The sequence below is a fragment of the Littorina saxatilis genome, linkage group LG2, assembly GCF_037325665.1.
Source record: "Littorina saxatilis isolate snail1 linkage group LG2, US_GU_Lsax_2.0, whole genome shotgun sequence".
NCBI lineage: Eukaryota > Metazoa > Mollusca > Gastropoda > Littorinimorpha > Littorinidae > Littorina > Littorina saxatilis.
In genome coordinates this window covers 80731317-80751799 of record NC_090246.1, presented here as the reverse complement: position 1 = coordinate 80751799, position 20483 = coordinate 80731317, and the positions used below count along the sequence as shown (strand labels likewise).

The 20483-nt window shown below is 41.0% G+C and overlaps 1 protein-coding gene across 1 annotated transcript; it reads right to left on the bottom strand.

The window, feature by feature from the left end:
• Nucleotides 1–1036: 1036 nt before the first annotated feature.
• On the bottom strand, nucleotides 1037–9880 carry LOC138959861 (cylicin-2-like). The gene is made up of 4 exons (XM_070331510.1): nucleotides 9677–9880; nucleotides 7916–8014; nucleotides 3081–3202; nucleotides 1037–2605 (listed from the first exon to the last, which is right to left on the bottom strand). Exons 2-4 carry the CDS (start codon nucleotides 7945–7947, stop codon nucleotides 2376–2378), a joined length of 384 nt encoding a protein of 127 aa, XP_070187611.1. The 5' UTR covers nucleotides 7948–8014; nucleotides 9677–9880; the 3' UTR covers nucleotides 1037–2375.
• Between the last annotated feature and the right edge of the window lie 10603 nt (nucleotides 9881–20483).

Below are 20483 nucleotides of genomic sequence, written 5' to 3'. Positions count from 1 at the left end.
TCTGTTGGGTGGGGTTTTTTTTTTTTTTGCTTCCCTATTTCTGTTCTGAAGCTTTTGATCATCTGATTACCTTGCTTTTCTATTTGGAAGATAATATGCAGTCTTTTCTGAAAAATGGGTAGGGGGTGGGGGTAGTAAAAGCATCACAATTCAAGATTTTGCGCCACAAGAGGTGTGTTTCTTTTAACTGTGATGAAGAGGGATAACTCAACTTGGTATTTAACACTATTTCTGAAATTCAGCTTATAAAATGAGTAAAAAAAGTGGTTTTTTTCTGAATTCACCAGTTAAATCACTCTGTTGGGTGTTCTTGTTTGCTTCCCTATGTCTGTTCTTAATTTTTGATCATCTGACTACCTTGCTTTTCTATTTGGAAGATAATAATGCACTCTTTTCTGAAAAATGATTATGGGGTGGGGGTAGTAAAAGCATCACAGTTCAAAATTTTGCGCGACAAGAGGTGTATTTCTTTTAAAACTGGTGAAGAGGGATAACTCAACTTGTTATTTAACACTAATTCTGAACACTGTAACCACTTTAACACTTTTTATTTCTGTTTGACTGTGTTCCATGCTTCAAATTGGGCTTCAAAAATGGATACATAAGGGTTTTTTCCAAATTCACCTGTAAAATCACTATGTTTGATGTTCTATTTTGCTTCCCTATTTCTCTTCTTCAGTTTGTGATCATCCGATTATTTTTTTGTGTGCATATTCACAATACAAAATCACAATTTCTTCAGTAGGGTTTACGTGACAAAATCTCATACCTATGCTCAAACTTCAGTCGTTATCTCAAAATTTTGCGCGACAAGCACTATTCATTTTGTTATTTCCTGATAAACCAAACATTGAACTAACATAAAAAGAAACCTTTAAAACTGCCTAACCACTTTGAAATTTGGCCTCAGGTGTATACTCCAGCCTTAAGATCGGAACAGTAGTTTTCTGGAAATCGCTCACACACACACACACGCACGCACACACACACACACACACACGCACACACACACACACACACACATCAACAGACAAGGTTCCAGTAGCAATAATATTTGAGCGAGTAGTCCAATTTTAACAGAAAGCAGCATGGCTGCAGATGATCGATGTGTGTACGAGTGGAGGGCTGCGCCTTCCCCATGCAAACAAAAACCCGCACACTTCCAAGGTGACTTACAGGATGGCGTTCACGGAAACGATGGTAGCTGTTCAGTGTATGCCATGGAGCAATGCTTTATTTCATTGAAGTTACCTATACATCTATTTATAAAGATATTAGTTTTGTTTTGTCTGGGAAAAAAACCCGTCGCTGATGGCTGCTATTAGTCAAGTCATGCCAGCGCTACGGCTGCAGACCCGTCTTTCGATGCAACGTGACCATAACAGCCTGCACCGTCATCAGTGTGACGCACTCCCATTTGCGTCTGCAGCAGCTACGCAGCAGGAGACCCATAGAACTCTTGTTCAGCCTACCACGCCTGCGGTGAATCATGGCATTTCTCCAGAGGCTGAGCTGAAGGTCTGTGTCCGGTGTTTTGCCGATAGAGTGGTTGGAGCCAGGCCGACACGTGGACATCAGCTGACTGGCCACCGTCTGGACGACTGGTCTTCCCACCGCCAGAAGACAAGCCATGGACCGTGTGTGGGTGAGGTCTAAATTGTATCGTGAGTGTATCTTGTATCTTGCGGGAAACTGGACTTTATTCGAGAAAGGTCAACATTGTATAGTGAATATATCTTGTACCATGCGGGAAACTGGACGTTATTCGAGAAAGGTCAAAATTGTATAGTGAGTATATCTTATACCATGCGGGAAACTGAACTTTATTCGAGAAAGGTCAAAATTGAATAGTGAATATATCTTGTACCATGCGGGAAACTGGACTTTATTCGAGAAAGGTCAAAATTGTATACTAGTGAGTATATCTTATACCATGCGGGAAACTGAACTTTATTCGAGAAAGGTCAAAATTGAATAGTGAATATATCTTGTACCATGCGGGAAACTGGACTTTATTCGAGAAAGGTCAAAATTGTATAGTGAGTATATCTTATACCATGCGGGAAACTGGACTTTGTTCGAGAAATGTCTACATTGTATAGTGAGTATATCTTATACCATGCGGGAAACTGGACTTTGTTCGAGAAATGTCTACATTGTACAGTGAGTATATCTTATACCATGCGGGAAACTGGACTTTGTTCGAGAAATGTCTACATTGTATAGTGAGTATATCTTATACCATGCGGGAAACTGGACTTTGTTCGAGAAATGTCTACATTGTATAGTGAGTGTATCTTGCGGGAAAGTGAGAATTGATTGCGTACAAAGTTAGAAGTATCGACGCTTGGGCTGGGTGGGGGTCACAATTTTTCTTATTCTTTCTTTTCTTCTTTCTTTTCTTCTTTCTTTTCGTCTTTCTTTTCGTCTTTCTTTTCTTCTTTATCTTTATCTTTCTTCTTTTTTTTCTTCTTGAGCTTGTCCTTTTCCTTTTTTTCTTTTTCTTTGTCTTTGAAGTGGTCGTCTTTGCTAGTGCTGCGGCTGGTGTGGGGCTTGGGCTCTGGTGTCACCCCAGCGGCGTTAGACTGCTGATCGTTCCGCGCCCCTGGGGAATGAACATGGAGTCAAAAGAGAGGGAGAGAGAGAGTGAGTGAGTGTGTGTGTGTGTGTGTGTGTGTGTGTGTGTGTGCGTGTGTGTGCGGGCTGTAGGGGTGGGGTTTTTTTTGGGGGGGAGGGGGGGCGGTGAGGGGGGAGGGGGGATGAGAATGTGTGCACGTGTGCGGAGTGGGCGTGATTGCAATAGGATGCGTGCCTGTATGTGTGCGTGTGTGTGTGTATTCGGGCTGTAGGGGTGGGGTGGGGTGAGGGTGGGGGGGGGGAAGAATGTGTGTGTGTGTGTGTGTGTGTGTGTGTGTGTGTGTGTGTGTGTGTGTGTGTGTGTGTGTGTGTGTGTGTGTAAAACGATGTTTTCTTCCTTTCAACAAGTAAAACTTTGTGTACGTTAAGATACGATGGAGTAGGAGCAGTTGCATCCCACACCCCCCCCCCCCCCCTCTCCCTTAATATCAACTGTTACTTACCGTGGGACCTGAGGCTATCAGCAGGCCCAGGCTTTTTTTTATTGACAATCTGGAACACCACAACCGCGACCACGACCAGCGCGACCACGATTCCTGCTGCTATGCCGATGTACAATGGGTCTCTGCGGCAAGACAAAACACTTGGGTCAGCACACACACACACACCCGCGCGCGCGCACGCACGAACACACGTAAGAACGCACGCACGCAAATGCACACACGCCCGTGCGCATACACACTCACACACAAACAGAACATCCTGAATAGTGGATTTTGCTAATTGAGAGGGAACTACTTGTCCACACCCGCGTGATGTCCTCTGCTTCACGGTACTGGAGGCCAATACGCGATGCAATACGTGTGTTACGCGTGATTGTTCTGAAAAGTGACTATTACATGATTGTTCTGAAAGTCTACTATTTATTTCATCGTAATCATGTAAGCCCTCATACGTGATTGTTCTGAAAGCTTACTAATTTACATGATTGTTCTGAAACTCTACTAAAGGTAAACTTGCTTCACCCGTGAAATGTAGTCAGATATGGAACAATATGTATACCCCTGCCCAACGAAGTGTGTTTGAGTTGATCCGTCTTCTGTGTGCGCGACAGCTTCAGATGTGTGTTTGAGTTGATCCGTCTCTCCACTCCCTATTTTTAGGTGTAGGGGTGGGGGAGGTTTGTTCATATCAACTGACACTTTATCAAACCATTTGAATAATTCATATACAAAATTCTGGTGGTTAAAATTGCTGTGTAATAAAAAAACAAGTGTCACTGAAAACAGATAGGTGCTAATAAATTTAGCTTTCATGTGTGTGTATGTGTGGTGTGTGTGTGCGTATGTACTCAGTGCACTGGCGTCGGAAATTGGAGGGGGGGGGGGGGGGGGCAGCTGCTGTTCCTGGGGTGGGGGGGGGGGGCAAACATGTATTTTGCCCCCCCCCCCCCCCCCCCCCAATATTTAGGATGACAAAAATATTCACACAGGGAGAGAGAGGAGAGAGAGAGAGAGAGAGAGAGAGAGAGAGAGAGAGAGAGAGAGAGAGAGAGAGAGAAAGAGAGAGAGTTAAGAGAGAGAGTGAAGAGAGAACTCGAACTCGAACTCGAACTCGAAAACTTTATTACCGAGGGATGATAGCATTAGGTCCATATGGTCCTTTCTTACAGCTAGTCCCTACTATGATACACACATGAAACAAAGAACACATTGAAGAATAAAAAATAAAAAATAAATCACACACAAAAAATCAAATAAAACAAAATTATGTAGGGAAAAGTATAACAAAGTAAAAATATTAAAAAAAAAATTCAAAAGTGTGCTTGTTAATGGAAGCATACTATACACTTTCTCTTTCACACATCCTCACACACATTCGCACAAACTGTACACCGACTTAGTCGTTAGAGAGGTGCTTTCGGAGCTGTCTTTTAAAAGAAGATAATGACAGACATGACTTGATATTTACAGGTAGTGAATTCCAAAGGAACGCACCAGAATAAGAAAAACTCGTTTTAAACAAATCGATGCGGGGCCTTGACAAGGCAAGATTATTTCGAGTGTTTGAATAATATGACGGAGATGATTTGAAGAGTTGTATAAGATATGTTGGGGCGTCCTTATAGACGACTTTAGAGAGAGAGAGAGAGAGAGAGAGAGAGAGAGAGAGAGAGAGAGAGACAGAGAGAGAGAGAGAGAGAGAGAGAGAGAGAGAGAGAGAGAGAGAGAGAGAGTTGATAAACAAAATACTCCCCCCCACACACACACAAAAAAGAAGTATATTGTCTCGCGTGCAAGAACTTTATAGCCCAGACGTCCGTCGGTTGTCCTCGAGTTGGACACACCTGTAGGTTTCCATCCGTCCTGGGACAGTTCTCCGCGCAAACACCAGTGATATTTCAACATCAGAAATATCAACAACCTCAGAACCTATGCTTTCCTCATTAACATTTACATCACTTGTTTCTGATAAGTTGTACAAATCTTCATGAGCGTGGGCATTATCCAATGTTTAATTTGTTAACTTCCGCCACTGTCACAATCAGAGCTCTGATTGTCACTGCCAAGACTGACTGGCTACACAACTATCACCGCCACCACGTGGCACTGGGACCAGCACTCAGATTGAGATCCCAAGGCGACATTCGTCTCGGATAACATATCATCAATGTGCTGTCCAACATTCGCAAGAATGTCTCTTCTTTCGATATTAACTTGAACTAAGAAAACAAATAAAATTCGCTCACGCGGGAAAGTAGATCTAGCAGCCATGTTCAAAACTCAATCTTGTTTACCGTAAGGAAAGCTATTTGAGTATTTCAAGTATATATGTGACCCTCCACCACCAAATGAGTCGCATGTCACCTCGCGCGGTTCTGCGCTAGGCTTGATATAAGTCTGGAGAGTGTCTGATAACAGTGTGAGGGTCACCTTAGTCACAGGCTTATAACTCAAACAGTGTTCGCTCTTTTCTAAAACGGTTTTCACCACTGGATAGAGCATAAAAAACTCTTTAGGAAAATGTAAAAATATGAAAATCATGCAAAGGTGACATGCGACTCATTCCGTGGTGGAGGGTCACATATGATGGCGTATTTTTAAAATGTAAAACTCATGGTTTGAGCTCATGCTGTATTTGATTGCAAATATACAAACAAAACTTACAATTAATTATCCTACTCCTATGTGAAAAAGTCAACAAATATGAATAATTTAGTTTCGCATTTGCAGGGTCATGTCACGCCGTTGATGGGCCGACCCTTGAACAGGGGACGTAACAAATGTTAAAATAATGATAATAAATTTATCTCCCGTAACTCTGCATATTTTTATTGACAGCAACATTGCGTCGGGCCGATGTCGGGGTTTATTACGTACATTTGCCGAGTTTTACACACAGTCAGAACGATATCGGCGCGACAACGGACGACGACACACGACATATGACGACGTCACCCGACTGAAATCGTCAGTCGGCCGACGAAAGCTTGCTAGCTGGGACTCCCCACCCATCTCGCAACCCCGGCCATCTCCTCACGTCTCTCATCCCCTCTCCACTTGAATTTTTAGTTCATACAAAAAAAATAAAAGTTTCATTTGTGAAAATTATTTGTTGTGCCTTTCGTCTTTAAAGGGGCAAAAATTAGCTTCCATTTTCCCTCTTTGCCATGCCTTTCGATCCATTTTGGTGACCTAGCCACCTAAGCATGGCAAAGAGGGAAAATCAAAAGTTTCTATGTGTCCCTTTAAACCTGCAATTAGAATTTTGAGTTGGGAATAATCAAGAAGAATCATTACATTTTTGAAAATTATAAATAATTTTTGTCTTTGGATTTTTAATTTGAATTTTGAGTTGAGAACAATAAAAAAGACATGTTCAATGTATGAAAGTTGAAACGTATTACTTGTTCAGTTTGTATTCATTGGACGGGGGTATAAATATCAATTTCACTTAAGATTTAGTATCATTGTATGAAAATATTGTTCCATTTACATACAGACATACACACAGACAGACGGACAAAGTGAATCCAGTTTATCCCCTCCAACTTCATTGGGCTGGGGTATAAATATCAATATCACTAAAGATGTAGTATCATTGTATCAAAATAGTGTTCCATATGCATACAGACATACACACAGACAGATGGACAAAGTGAATCCAGTATACCCCCCTCCAACTTCGTTGGGCTGGGGTATACATATTGTTCCATATCTGACAACATTTCACGGGTGAAGCAAGTTTACCTTTAGTAGAGTTTCAGAACAATCATGTAAATTAGTAAGCTTTCAGAACAATCACGTATGAGGGCTTACATGATTACGATGAAATAAATAGTAGACTTTCAGAACAATCATGTAATAGTCACTTTTCAGAACAATCACGCGTAACATACGTGCACTCGCCGATATGATTATAAACAGTGAACTACGTGGATGAAAGGGAGCACCGCGTTTCACAATTCTGAAGCAATTATGAATGCCTGTGTCTGTATGAGCGTCTGTGTGTGTGTGTGTGTGTGTGTGTGTGTGTGTGTGTGTGTGTGTGTGTGTGTGTGTGTGTGTGCGTGTGTGCTTGTGTGTTGTGATCGTGTGACTGTGTGTATGTTTGTGTTTGTGTATGTGTGTGTGTGTGCGTACGAGTTTGTAGAATGCTCTTGGTCTTCATACACGCGCATGTGTTATCTATCCATGACCTTTTAAATCATGCCTGTGTGCCATTATTACCCACTCAATCTGAATATATTTTATTGTTTTTAGTTAAACTGAGATAGAGAGAGATGGCGAGTGAGAGAGAGAGAGAGAGAGAGAGAGAGAGAGAGAGAGAGAGAGAGAGAGAGAGAGAGAGAGAGAGAGAGAGAGAGAGAGAGTGTGTGTGTGCGTGTCTGTAAGTGTGAGTGCTGCGAGAGATGCTTAGGATGTTTACATGTGTTTTAATGCAATTCTAATTCTAATTCTAAGTTTACAGCAAATGTGAAGCGGGCTAGGGTTATTAGTTTTAAGTGCAATCGTTTAATTCTTAATACATGTGATGTTTTTATGTCTGTGATCGCCTGACACTGTATGGCAATTTTCCTTGTTTTTATGAGGACAGTAAACATTTTGAGTTTGAGTGGTTTTTTTGAATGATTGTGAGAAGATGTCTTTGTTTTGGTCTGAAGAACCTGCGTCGGTCTTTCAGCGATCGGCACGCACGATAATTAAAAGGGGCAATTAACATACGAAGTCAGTCCAAACATGCGAGCGTTGCTGGTTTTTTTCTTCTTCTACCAAGTTGCCATAAGACATTGTTGTAGGGCGACGGGAAAGGGAGAAAGAGGATTGACGGAGCTTACCCTTCTAGCAGCAAGCCAAGGTGTTCATCCATGGCGCCCTGTGTTGGTCAGTGAGGTGGCTGGATAGTCACAGCATGCACCGGAACCTGCTGTGTCCAGCTACACGACATTTCATCAAATTTGATTGATTGATTGATTGATTGAAAGATCAGTTTAAACACAACTTTATTCAAATCTAAAATCGTGAAATATATACAATATCTTGCACTGAGAATCCGTATTGATTGATTAATTGATTGATTGATTGATTGAATATATAACCAATTAACTGATCGATCCATTGGTTATTTGATTGATGGGCCGCAGTATCACATAACAGCTGCTATGTTCTGCTCAAAAACGAAACGTATAATTAGGATTGATCGAATGATTGATGCATCAACCGGTTGATTGTCTCATGAGAACCTGTCGCCCATCAACCACAACTACTTGATTCATTGATAGATTGATTGATTCACTGATATGTAGCTGATAATGTGTAGCCAAAGCGAATGCGATGGATCAAAGTCAGAACTGTATCACATCTTGCCACTAACCACTTTTGCAAAACGTCATCATTATCATGATCTTCATCATCATCATCTGACATCATCATCATCATGATCTTCATCATCATCATCATCATCATCGTCTTCGTCGTCTTCATCGTCTTCTTCTCTTTTCTACCAAAATGATTACTCCGTCTGCAACTGGTGTGAATTTCATATTTGTTTTCTACCCTTTCTTCAAGAGTATGCTCAAGGACTAAACAATCCAGCATTTAACATTACATACATGTAAACAGTATATAAAGTATGAATATTATATAAATAGTATCTGCTAAATCTATTGTGTTGGTGTTTTGTTGTTTTTAACGCAATACTCAAGCTCGAAATCGTATCCACTGTCTCAGTGTCTGCATTGCGTTGAGATTGGTTGAGGGTAAAAAGATGACTAAACAAAAAAAGACGGGGATTTCAACAGAACACTGGTATCATCCTATTATTCTGACTTGGAAGCCGTGCTTCTTTCAGAAGGCTCTTCCGTCTTTAAAACATAAAGCCATTGTGGCATAGTGGTTAGAGCGATGTTTCTCATGCTGACGGAGACGGCTCGAAACAAGCATGGGGCGAATACAAATAACCATTAATAATTTGTTGATGCATTCTTCTCCCAGCTAACCCACTTGGAAATGAGCGCTGGGTCCTTTTTATGGTCGGGAAAGGTCAAGGCAGCCAGTGAGAGGAGACTGGCACCGCACCCAACAAGTTGGCCCTCAAGAAAGTTAGAGCTTTTACTCACCCCCAACCCCCTCAGCCCAACCCCACGCACCTTTCCCCAACTTCGAGCACAGGCGGAAGGTAACGTTCACTGGACCACGACTATCATGATAAGACTAGTAGTCTTATTATGATAGTGGTGGTCCAGTGAACGATATCTTCCGCCTGTGCTCCGAGGTCGAACCAAATTCTTTTCATTTGCGTCACTGTAGTCAGCCAACATCACTCACTACACTGGTCAATAATAATGTTTAAAAAAGCTGAATAATCCTTGATGAGGCTAGACTACGTCCAGACTACGCTTTCACACGTCCAAGCAAATGGCTGTGGTACGCCGAGCCTTAGTTTCTATGACAAACTGGTCGGACAAAGACATATAAATATAAAATAACGACAAGAAAGAAAGAGAATAAAGAGGAGGAAGAGGAGGAGGAGTAGGACAGTCAATGGTGGAACGCTGGACTGGTAGAGGTTCAAAAAGACCACAAAACTGATGACTTACGATGCGGCTGATGTTTCAAAAAAGGACGCAACCGAAAGATCACACGGCCGAGGCTCATTCATGGCTTTTGTGGATACATTCCAAATGCCAGTTATTTCATTAGATGTAATAGACAGCTCGCACCAAAATGGTCTCGCAGATGGTAAACAGCAGCAGCTGTTGTTTCTGGAAAGAGAACCGAGTCCGACGGAATAGGTACGTCAATATAAGCTATGACGGAGACTGATGACGTCAACAAGCAGACATGAATTTCACGACTTGTAGTAGGGTTTGGGACTTAGGGGATGGTGGCCGCCATTATTAGTTTCGGCTTTCCCATGTATGGGGGAATCAAAAAACAAGAAAGGTACGTTGTTGGAACGTTTGTTATTGACAAAACAATACATTGATTTTATTAAATTAGTGAATGTATTGTTTTGTCAATAAGAAACGTTCCAACAAAGTACCTTTCTTGATTTTTGATTCTGAATTTTGGAACGTTGGCAGTCTCTTTGTTTTTGGATTTATTCATGTAAGCTTATGGGGGAAACTCATACTTCCGGATCTTTTCAGAAAAGTGTCGTCACAGTCGCGTCAATCATATAATCATGTCATGTTTTTAAGACAAAGGCTTTGTCAAAGCTGAAAGTGACTGCTTTCGCGTGTCTCTGCGGAAAGAGTAATCACATGAATCGGAAAGGGAGAAATACACCGAGCACAAAAAGTTAAAGGATATTTTTTCAATGGTATAGCCCAGATGTTAAACAGCAGTTTTGGGGTCAGAAAGATACGTGTGTTTGAAGATCAGTCTTTCTTCTGCTCAAAAATGTGATTCTTGGATCTGAGCAATATTTAGGTATGACGACACAGGTCCTTGACCACGTCTACCCTCAAAAATGGCGTTTTTTGACGACATGATTCACTTTCAACCGTCGAAACGTTAACTTAAAATGAATGCTAATTTACATTTTGTACATCCGAAAGTTTATTTGGTGTCTTACCTAACAGTCCATACACATTTCGTTCAAATCAGTCGCGCAGTCAGGCTGACCTCGCGTGTAAAAGAGAGCGACCACGTCACAAACCTGAAAAAACAGCCAAAAATCCAGGGTTTTTGTGGTGTTTTTGCTGGGTAGCTGCAGTTGATGTGCAATAAATCTAATGGCCACACACTCCGCAAGACGACAACCAGCATATCACGCGACAGGCCCTCACATGGAACCCGCAGGGCAAGAGGAGACGAGGCCGGCCAAGAAACACCTGGCGTCGTGACTTGGAGGCAGAGGTGAAACACATCGGCTACACCTGGAGACAACTGGAGAGATTGGCCCAGGATCGGAGTGCCTGGCGAGCTCTTGTTGACGGCCTATGCCCCGGACGGGGTCAAAGGCATAAATGATGATGATGAAATCTAAAACTACAAACGGCAGCCTCTCCAAATTTCACAGAACGATGACAAAGACCCTCATCTGTATTCGCGTTAGTACTTAGAGCAAACAGAACCCCCCCCAAAAAATCCCTGCGCTTAGAACTGTACCCACGGAATACGCGCGATATAAGCCTCATATTGATTGATTGATTGAGAATGGACGTTGTAACGGTTTTCCGTTAAACATTGGTAAACGTTCGTAACGTCTTAGAAACAAATTTGACATGCACGCAACCTAGTATACTTTGCAAGAAATGGTTACATTACACATGTGCCAAGTTTCAGAAACATTCTTGCATGGGCTGAAAAGTTATAGCCTCGTGAATTTGAAGAAATAAAAAGTAAAATCTCACACCGCTGCGCTGTTCTATTTTTAGACGATGACGTCTGCAAAACTCATATCAAGGTGGCTGAGTGGTTGGGACACACACTTTCCACTATTATTTTAGGTTAATTGCACAAAGCTGAGCGAATGAAACTTGTTTTCCTTAGTTAAGATCTGCTAGTAGGTGTGTTTATTTTGAAATTTGTCTTTGGCATGGTGTGCAAGCGCGTGAGTTTATGCATCTGTCTGTCTGTCTGTGACTACGTGTGTGTTTGTATGTGTGCATGATAACAAAAAATCCGAAGAGCTCCAAATAATCATTATTTTTGAGTTAGTGTAACTATTCCCGTAGCTTGATGTTCACGATTTACGAATCAATGGACAACCAAAAATGCGTTTTCTCTGTGTCATAACGGACAGATAACGGTTTTCTGTATAGTAGGCCGGTATGACCTCGAGACAATGCTCTTAAAAACCTGGCGATGTCCATCTCCATAGCTCCATTTCGTAGCATTCCAACTGTCTGATTCGTCACAGCAAATGCCAGATTTTGACTCGCCGTTATCAAGACGACGATGAGAAAACCAAGTGTTGTCTCCATATGACGTCATATTTTTGGAATTATATGACGCCATGTCTGCATTCTTCTGTCTTTTTGATTCTTGGTCTTCTTTACTTCTTTCTTATATACAGCACAGCTGTGTTCAAAACACGTGAACAGTTCTTTTCTGCAACTGCTACTGAGCAAGTTGTTCGCATCATCCGTGAAGGCTATACACATCATATCGGAGAACGGGAAACAAAATTATAGAAAGTGTCCTTAAAAAAAGTTGCGCAAAAGACACCAGGGACAGTATTTTTCACCTCTTTTCAAACGATCATAACTTTTGAGGCCGGGAAAGAATGTTTCTGAAACTTGGCACACATGTCATGGCACCATTCTTTGCAAAGTATACAAAGTTGCGTGCATGCCATATTTGTTTCTGGAACGTTACAAACGTTTACAATTTTTTTTACGGAAAACCGTTACAACGTCCATTCTCGTGTTTTGTTTGCTCTAAGTACTGGAAAGTATACCGATGAGGGTCTTTGTCATCGTTCTGTGAAATGGATGTGAGCTTGTGACCGACGACAGTTACGGTGCACATGCACTTGTGTACATCCGTTTGAACTTGTGAACTCGGGTACCCCTGTACTATCGGGGATCCACTAAGGTTTCCGAGACTGTGTTTTGTCTCTATTGGAATGGTCTGATGGAAGAGCCGATTCTTAAATTTGCATAGGTAAAACGATTGTTTTTTTGGTATAAGTTTCTGGGGTAAAATTGTGAATAATGTTTTTGTGAACAAGAAACAATTGACAGGTGATTTTATTCCATCTCTCTTTTTCTCTCCGCCGCGATGTAATTTTGAATAGTTGAAGGCCAAGTAGAGAAAATAAGGTACTCGACACCCCTCGAGTCGAAGTGTGTTAACCTTGTGACGCAGGCACGCGGATGTTGGGCCCTGGGTCCTACTGAGACTTTCTTTCTGCTTGGAATTCTGAAGAAAGACAACGTATATTTTTGTGCGTGTGTTTTCTGGACGCCTGGTGTGACATGTTTGGTCACAGGCTGAAATCCTTTGGGATGTGAGGAATTCTTTTGCTGGTAGGTTAATACAATTTTCTTTCTGTAAATGGGTAAGCAGTGAGAAGAAGAGTATGCTGCTTAGGGGAGGATTTATTTGTTATTGTGTTTTGTGAGTTGAATGTTTGGGAAAACTTTTGTTTATTGAATGCTTTAGAAAACCGTTTGAGAGAACGGTATTGTAGGTATGTTATTTGATAGGAATGATGTGTTTGGTTGTTCAAAGAGTTAGTTTGTGGTAGTTGAAATTGTTGAGTTGTTTACGTATGCTTACGGCGTGCATTCTGTGGTTTGCAGGATGGCAGAGTGTGCGACGGGGTCTTTTTCTTTTTTAGAGGGGTGTAGTTAGATTCAGTTAGTTCTTTTTTAGATGGGGTTTTCGTATACGGGTTTTTTAGTGGGTTATTTTAGCTAGGTTTTTGAAGATGGGTTTTCTAGCTAGGTTTTCGTAGATGGGTATTTTGTAGATTAGTCCTCGTAGACTGGTTCTCGTAGATTAGTTCTCGTAGACTGGTTCTCGTAGATTAGTTTTTGTAGACTGGTTCTCGTAGACTGGTTTTCGTGGACTGGGTTCTGTAGACTAGTTTTTGTTAGAGGGGCTCAGTGAGTTTTGTAGATGTGGTTTTTTTAAGAATTGTTTTTGGGTTGTTTTTTTAGATTTCGTTTGTTTTAGATCAGAGTTTTATTGTGGGTTTTTTGGGTTAAAGTGGAGAGTGAGGATTTAGAGTAGAGTTTTAGAGTGTAGTTTGGAGGAAGGATTTAGTGTGTTTTTAAAGTGTAGCTTTAGAGGGAGAATTTAGAATATAGTTTTAGAGTGAAGAATTGAGAGCGTTGTTTTTGAAGTGGTTTAGTCCTGTTGTAATACATTGAAAGTTTGGTATTTGAAAGTAAACCCCCGTTATCCCACACATTCCCCTTTTCATCTTATGGAATAAAAGAACCTGGTAATATAACTTGTGTCAGTTGCTTTGAGTGTTTGTGCTCGGTGAGAAAGGGTAAAGTAAATTGGCACTCGGTTACATGTAGATGGGCTGCTATTTGTAGTTTTAGATTTATTGCATATCAACTACGACTAACCAGCAAAAACACCATAAAAACACATGATTATCCAGGATTGTGGTCGCTCTCTTTTACACGCTAGTTCAGCCTGACTGCACGGCGGATTTAAACGAAATGTGAATGAACTGTTAGGTAAGACACCAAATAAACTTTTTGATGTAAAAAACTTAAAATATCATTCAGTTTAAGTCACCGTTTTGACTGTTGAAAGTGAATCATGCCGTCAAAAAATGCCATTTTTGAGGGTAGGCGTGGTCACGGACCTGTAACGTCATACCCAAATGTTGCTCAGATCCAGGAAACACATTTTTGAGCAGAAGAAAAACTGATCTTTATATGCACGTATCTTTCTGACCCAAAAACTGCTCTTTAACATCTGGGCTATACCACTGAAAAAATATCCTTAACATTTTGTGCTCAGTGTATGTTTACCACGCGGTTTAGCATGTGATAATTTTATGCGAGTTCCTTTTGTTGTTAGTTTTTCGTCCGTTCAGGCACCTTTCGACATCTAGAAACAGGTAATCTTGAACTTTAGTGTGTTAAATTCATAGCTCAGAATCCAGTAACATTCTTTACTTATTTTTGATTCAAGTCCCCGTAAGCAAGCCAAAGAACATTTGTCGTGAAATTAATTGACGGATTGAGCTCCAAACGTAAGTTTAATTAATTAATTTGGTTGTTCAATCGACGAAAATGCACCAAAATGACGTACGTTGTCAACCAAGGGAAAGAAAGAGTTGTCTCCCTTGTCCGTTCATACGGATAAATCCTTCTTTGACGCATGTAAACGAAATGCATTCGTACAGTTCATCGGAGTTCATTTCGTAACTTCAAAGGGATCTAAAATTACTTGTTATGATTACAAGTGCAGGTTCTACACATTTGGAGACTTAAATGCCTCTGCATTATGAGATATGAATTTAACACACTAAAGTTCAAGATTACCTAGAAACTTGTACTTCGAGTAACATTTTGGAATGTTACAGGTGTTTGTTCAGTTGTCATGCAATGATCCGGGATAACCGTTTTAAAACCGGCATATGATTGCTGTGTCTAAACACTTCATGACTGCGCATGTCTGCAGACCATTGATTGATACAGGTACTGCCAAAGTTTTATTTTCATATAACCACTGATACAAATTTGCCAGGCCTGTAAAAAGGCTTGATATTGTTAGGATGATTCCAGTGCTACATCGAAGCTCGGTCAAGCGTGACCGCAGCACGTTTTGAGTGGCACGTATCGATTACCAATGTTCTCATGTATCCGTATGACTAGCAAATGTTTACCCGTAGTTACACGTAAATAACCAGATACAGGTATCAATCATTTGTCTGTACTGTAGACCTGCAAAGTCACGATTTTTTGGGACGCAAGTGAACAATCTTATGACGGGTTTAACAAGAAGAGCAAACGCTCGATCGAGTCACTTTCGCAGTTCTGAATATTATATGAGGCATCAGATGGACAGGAAGAAATTGCTATTCACAACACAATGAGTCACGTTCACATAAAATTTGAGCCCGGTCACTTTTATAGTTTCCGAGAAAAGCCCAACGTTAAGTTGTGTGTTGCCGAACAGAAAAGGCTAGTTATCTCCCTTGTTTTTCTGATAACGTTCGTAAAAGGCTACAGATGTAAATACTTTGATGTAAAGAATAATCCTACAAAGTTTCAATCACATCCGATGAACTTTGTCAAAGATATAAAATGTATAAGATATAAAATGTCTAATTTTTCCTTTGACGCTGACCTGTGACCTTGAAAAAAGTCAAAGGTCAACGAAACCATCGTTAAAGTGTAGAGGTCATTGGAGGTCACGACTAAACAAAATATGAGCCCGATCGCTTTGATAGTTTCCGAGAAAAGTAATGTCTAATTTTTCCTTTGACGCTGACCTGTGACCTTGAAAAAGGTCAAAGGTCAACGAAACCATCGTTAAAGTGTAGAGGTCATTGGAGGTCACGACTAAACAAAATATGAGCCCGATCGCTTTGATAGTTTCCGAGAAAAGTCCAACGTTAAGGTGGTGTCTACGGACGGCCGGCCGGACAGACTAACACTGACCGATTACATAGAGTCACTTTTTCTCAAGTGACTCAAAAACTGTTCCGAATCATTGCACAAGATCTGAACAAATACCTCTGTGTGTGTGTGTGTGTGTGTGTGTGTGTGTGTGTGTGTGTGTGTGTGTGTGTGTGTGGGTGTACCCATGTTTCCACAGGTTTGGTTGCCTAAATCACCATAAGGCAACCATCCACACGTGGATGGCAACCTAAACTCTGGATGGCAACCTAATTGTGTGGATGGTCGCTTCATTTAACACCGTTAAATTGACTTTTTTGACGGAAAGAATGTCATAACAATGTTCAAAATGATATTCTTTCCGTCCTCTATAGGCGACGAAATAGGTCAAATTTTGTGCATTTTTTAGTGCAAAATTCTTCGATGCCGGAGCGAGTACTGCACCCAGTGCTGTTGTAGTGCAAGTGCACTAGAAAGGCACTACACCCAGTGCCGCCTCTTAGGTAACCATCCACACTTTAGGTATGGGTGTGTGTGTGTACCCCCGTTTCCACAGGTTTGGTTGCCTAAATCACCATAAGGCAACCATCCACACGTGGATGGCAACCTAAACTCTGGATGGCAACCTAATTGTGTGGATGGTCGCTTCATTTAACACCGTTAAATTGACTTTTTTGACGGAAAGAATGTCATAACAATGTTCAAAATGACATTCTTTCCGTCCTCTATAGGCGACGAAATAGGTCAAATTTTGTGCATTTTTTAGTGCAAAATTCTTCGATGCCGGAGCGAGTACTGCACCCAGTGCTGTTGTAGTGCAAGTGCACTAGAAAGGCACTCCACCCAGTGCCGCCTCTTAGGTAACCATCCACACTTTAGGTACGTGTGTGTGTTTTGTGTGTGTGCGTGTGTGTGTGTTGTGTGTGTGGTGTGTGTGCGTGTGTGTGTGCATGTGTGTGGGTGTGTGTGTGTGTGTGTGCGTGTGTGTGTGTGTGCGTGCTTGTGTGCGTGCGTGCGTGCGTTCGGGTGTGAGTGAGTCTGTGTACGCAATTCGATGAGCACTTGGTTGTTGTGTTTGAATGTGTTATGTATTGAATGCACTCAAGCCAAGCAACATTCCTGTGTACTGCTCGTGGTTGTTATAACATCTTGTGTCTTAATTACCCAATATTGACGGACTGTGTGATGATATCTTCTGCTATGGTCTGTTGAGACAGTGATATCAAAATCGAGACCGGAGGTCGAGATTTTGATATCACTGTCGAAACAGACCAATAGCAGAAGATATCATCACACAGTCAGTCAATGTTAGATATATTGCTAACTCTCTGGACATTTTGTATTTACTGTAAAGAAATTACAAAAGTATTTGTCTCAGTTTTGGCTGTTCCATATCCCTCCCTCTGATTATTATTTCTTTTTGTTCACTCTTTTCTTGTACTTTTCAGTATTTCAAAATGTCTTTTCTTTCAAAAAGTCTTTAGTCACTTGCTCAACTAAATTCTGGAATCATTACATTTTCAAATATATTTGTTTGTTTTTAAATTTAAGTGTTTTTGTTTTTGAAGTGGGGAAGCAATAAAGAGGTCGTCGATATCAAAACTGATATCGACGGAAATGTCGTCGATATCACTTTTACAATGAGCTCAGTTTTGCCCAATTGACCAATGGAAATCCACGTTACATATGAAATAGCAATATACTCTTATGTCTTCATTTTGTGACGCCTCTTTCTGTTGTACCGGCCGACTCTCAGCGAACTCCAAACACTAGTTGAGCATTGTTCAACTTTCTCGCAAATGTTGGAGCGACTTATTCTGACGCGATCTCTGGCTGCAAGTTACAGGGTGATCCCAAAGAACGCCAGCCAAAAACATGCTAATGTGAAGTAATTCCCTGAATACAGGTATGAGGTATTGGCATGTTTGTGGAAGCGTTCTTTTGGGGGGTCATCCTGTAACAGCCAACTTATCCTCACTCATCTGAAGTTAATGTACACACACACACACACACACACACACACACACACACACACACACACACACACACACACACACACACACACACACACAAACACACACAAAATCCAAGAACATGATTGTGTACGAGTTATGATACTGTTTGTGGTGAGATATCTTTTGGCTCACTTTTTATCATGAATAAGCAGACTATGTGCACGCTGTTGGCTATTTCTCCCAGCTGTGGATGGAAGAAGTCGCGTGATAATCGGCGAGCCTCGAAGCGGTTCACACTGCCAAAACTTGCCAAAGTGTTTGCACTGACCAACAAGAAATGTGGTTGATTAAAATCAACAGGGGTCGAAGCCGTGTTATAATTAAAGAAGCAGTAATGTACGGATACATGTGAAAGTAAGCAGTTGTCCCTCGAATGTTCTTCATGAACATGCAAGAGCTGTCATGCAAAGATGAAGTGGTATTAATATCCTTAGCATCCTTTGCACAAATTCTACTTTGTCTTCCAGTTGCAAATTGAGATCGGATTTTCATGTAGATTGATGCAGCTTGTCTGAGAAGTAACTTGTCATATGCTACTGCTGACTGAAGCAAATACATCATATCTTTTCTGAACCGAGAGTCTACATTGTAAAGTCTGTTTCGCAAGTACATTGAAAGCCATATTTTTCTGTCTCTTGCATGTCTGAATCCATTTCTACCCTCAGGAAAAAGTCATGGAAATGCCATTTCCTCTCCATTTTCAATAGTGTATATATTCACAGGGCTATGTTTAGACCTCTGGACATACAACATAGGTGAAGTGTGTGTAACTCGTTCAAGGCTTGACTGATATGCAGAGTTATCAGCAGGAACCATAACTTCATGTTGTGTTTAGATCATCAAAGTTTTGTTCAAAATCCCAACAAACACTATCACCATGTGACTTGCTTAGCTTTGATCCAGCGTTGTGCAAGTCCAAGTCTGCGTAGATTGGATTATTGGCTTTTAACCACTGTGAAGCGAGTAAAATGTTATCAGGTGAAACGTTATGTTTGGAAAAAACTCTAGTATGTCAATTTTCATAACAGACAGATACGTGTTCGGTTTCAGTTTGATGCAGAGGAAATTGGTTAAGAATATCCGACACATTCACAGGTAAATGCAAAACACTGCCACGCTCACAAAACTTGATACCACCTGGCAGGAAAATCTTAAGTTTGCAAATAAAAAAAAATTCAGTAAATATGAGACATTTGAGAACCTCTGGAATAGGACCAAGTGTTAGGTTATTTCTATGAAAACTTGCAGGCATTTCCCCTTTTGACAGGTGTGAATGACATATGTTAGGCAAAAGACAGCATTTTTGTCAAGTCCCAAACTTAGCCTGAATGTATCCATACTATATTTGCTTTTCCATGAGTAACACTGTTTTTCAAACAAAAATCTGTGACAGGAGTGGCAATGGACAGATGGCCTTTGTCTGATAGCAACTTCATAGTTATAGTTATGCATAGGGGAAGTGAGGAAGCTGTCCTTTTCATTTGTTCTAACTTCACAACTATTTGCTACTTGATCCAGATCAAAACTAATGCATGGTTCATTTGGAATATCAATATTTTCAAGAGAGAGATTGGCTGCTTTCGACTTGATTCGACTTACTTTGCGTATCGGCTGCAGAGAAAAGTAAGAATGTTCCCGACTAATGGTTGCGAGTCTTCATTTGCTGTGTTGTTTACACTTTCTACTGTTGCCAGTACCACTGACTTCAGGCGAAACAGAAGATTGTGAAACATGCACCTAGAAATACGATACTTCGACCGATCGGCGCAACCTCTTGTGACTGATGTTTTGTGTCGGAGCAGTTTATGTAATTTCTGGGGTCACGCGACGAGAAAAAAAGAAAGCGAACGGACGAACACTTGAAAGGGGTGTGGGTGGGTAGTGTTCTTGTTATGACAAAGAGTATCAATGTCGAATAACTTTATTCTGTATGGTGTTTGATTACACATTCTAACACAAACGCAAAATAGTTAACTATATGTATTTGTAGATTCCAGAAACGGTCAAACTATATGGCTGTGAGTCATGATAAATCAGTCCATCCGCTACACTTTGCCCGCTTTAGCACATAGAGTCGTCTGTTTCACTGAGGCACTGAAAAGGTTTTCCCGCTAAACTTCTCTCGAAGAACGAATCGGTTTGGTGGATTGGTCAGTCTGTCACATGTTGTGGGGCCCCATAGTGTCGTGTTTTTTTCAAAACCTTCTCGAGTGCACTACCGTTCTCACGAGATCAGTTACTCCTGTTTTGTTTCGTTTTTTTTCCATGTATGACAGACTGATGAAACAGAAAAGTTGTGAAGATGCACAAATTAGGAGGGAAAAACAAAACAAAACAAAAGTAAC

Coding starts and splice junctions, on each gene's coding strand:
- LOC138959861 (XM_070331510.1), bottom strand. CDS start 7,947: ATGGATGAACACCTTGGCTTGCTGCTAGAAGG. Junction 3,203..7,915: donor CTTGGCTTGCTGCTAGAAGG/GTAAGCTCCGTC, acceptor GTCTTGCCGCAG/AGACCCATTGTACATCGGCA. Junction 2,606..3,080: donor TGATAGCCTCAGGTCCCACG/GTAAGTAACAGT, acceptor TTCATTCCCCAG/GGGCGCGGAACGATCAGCAG.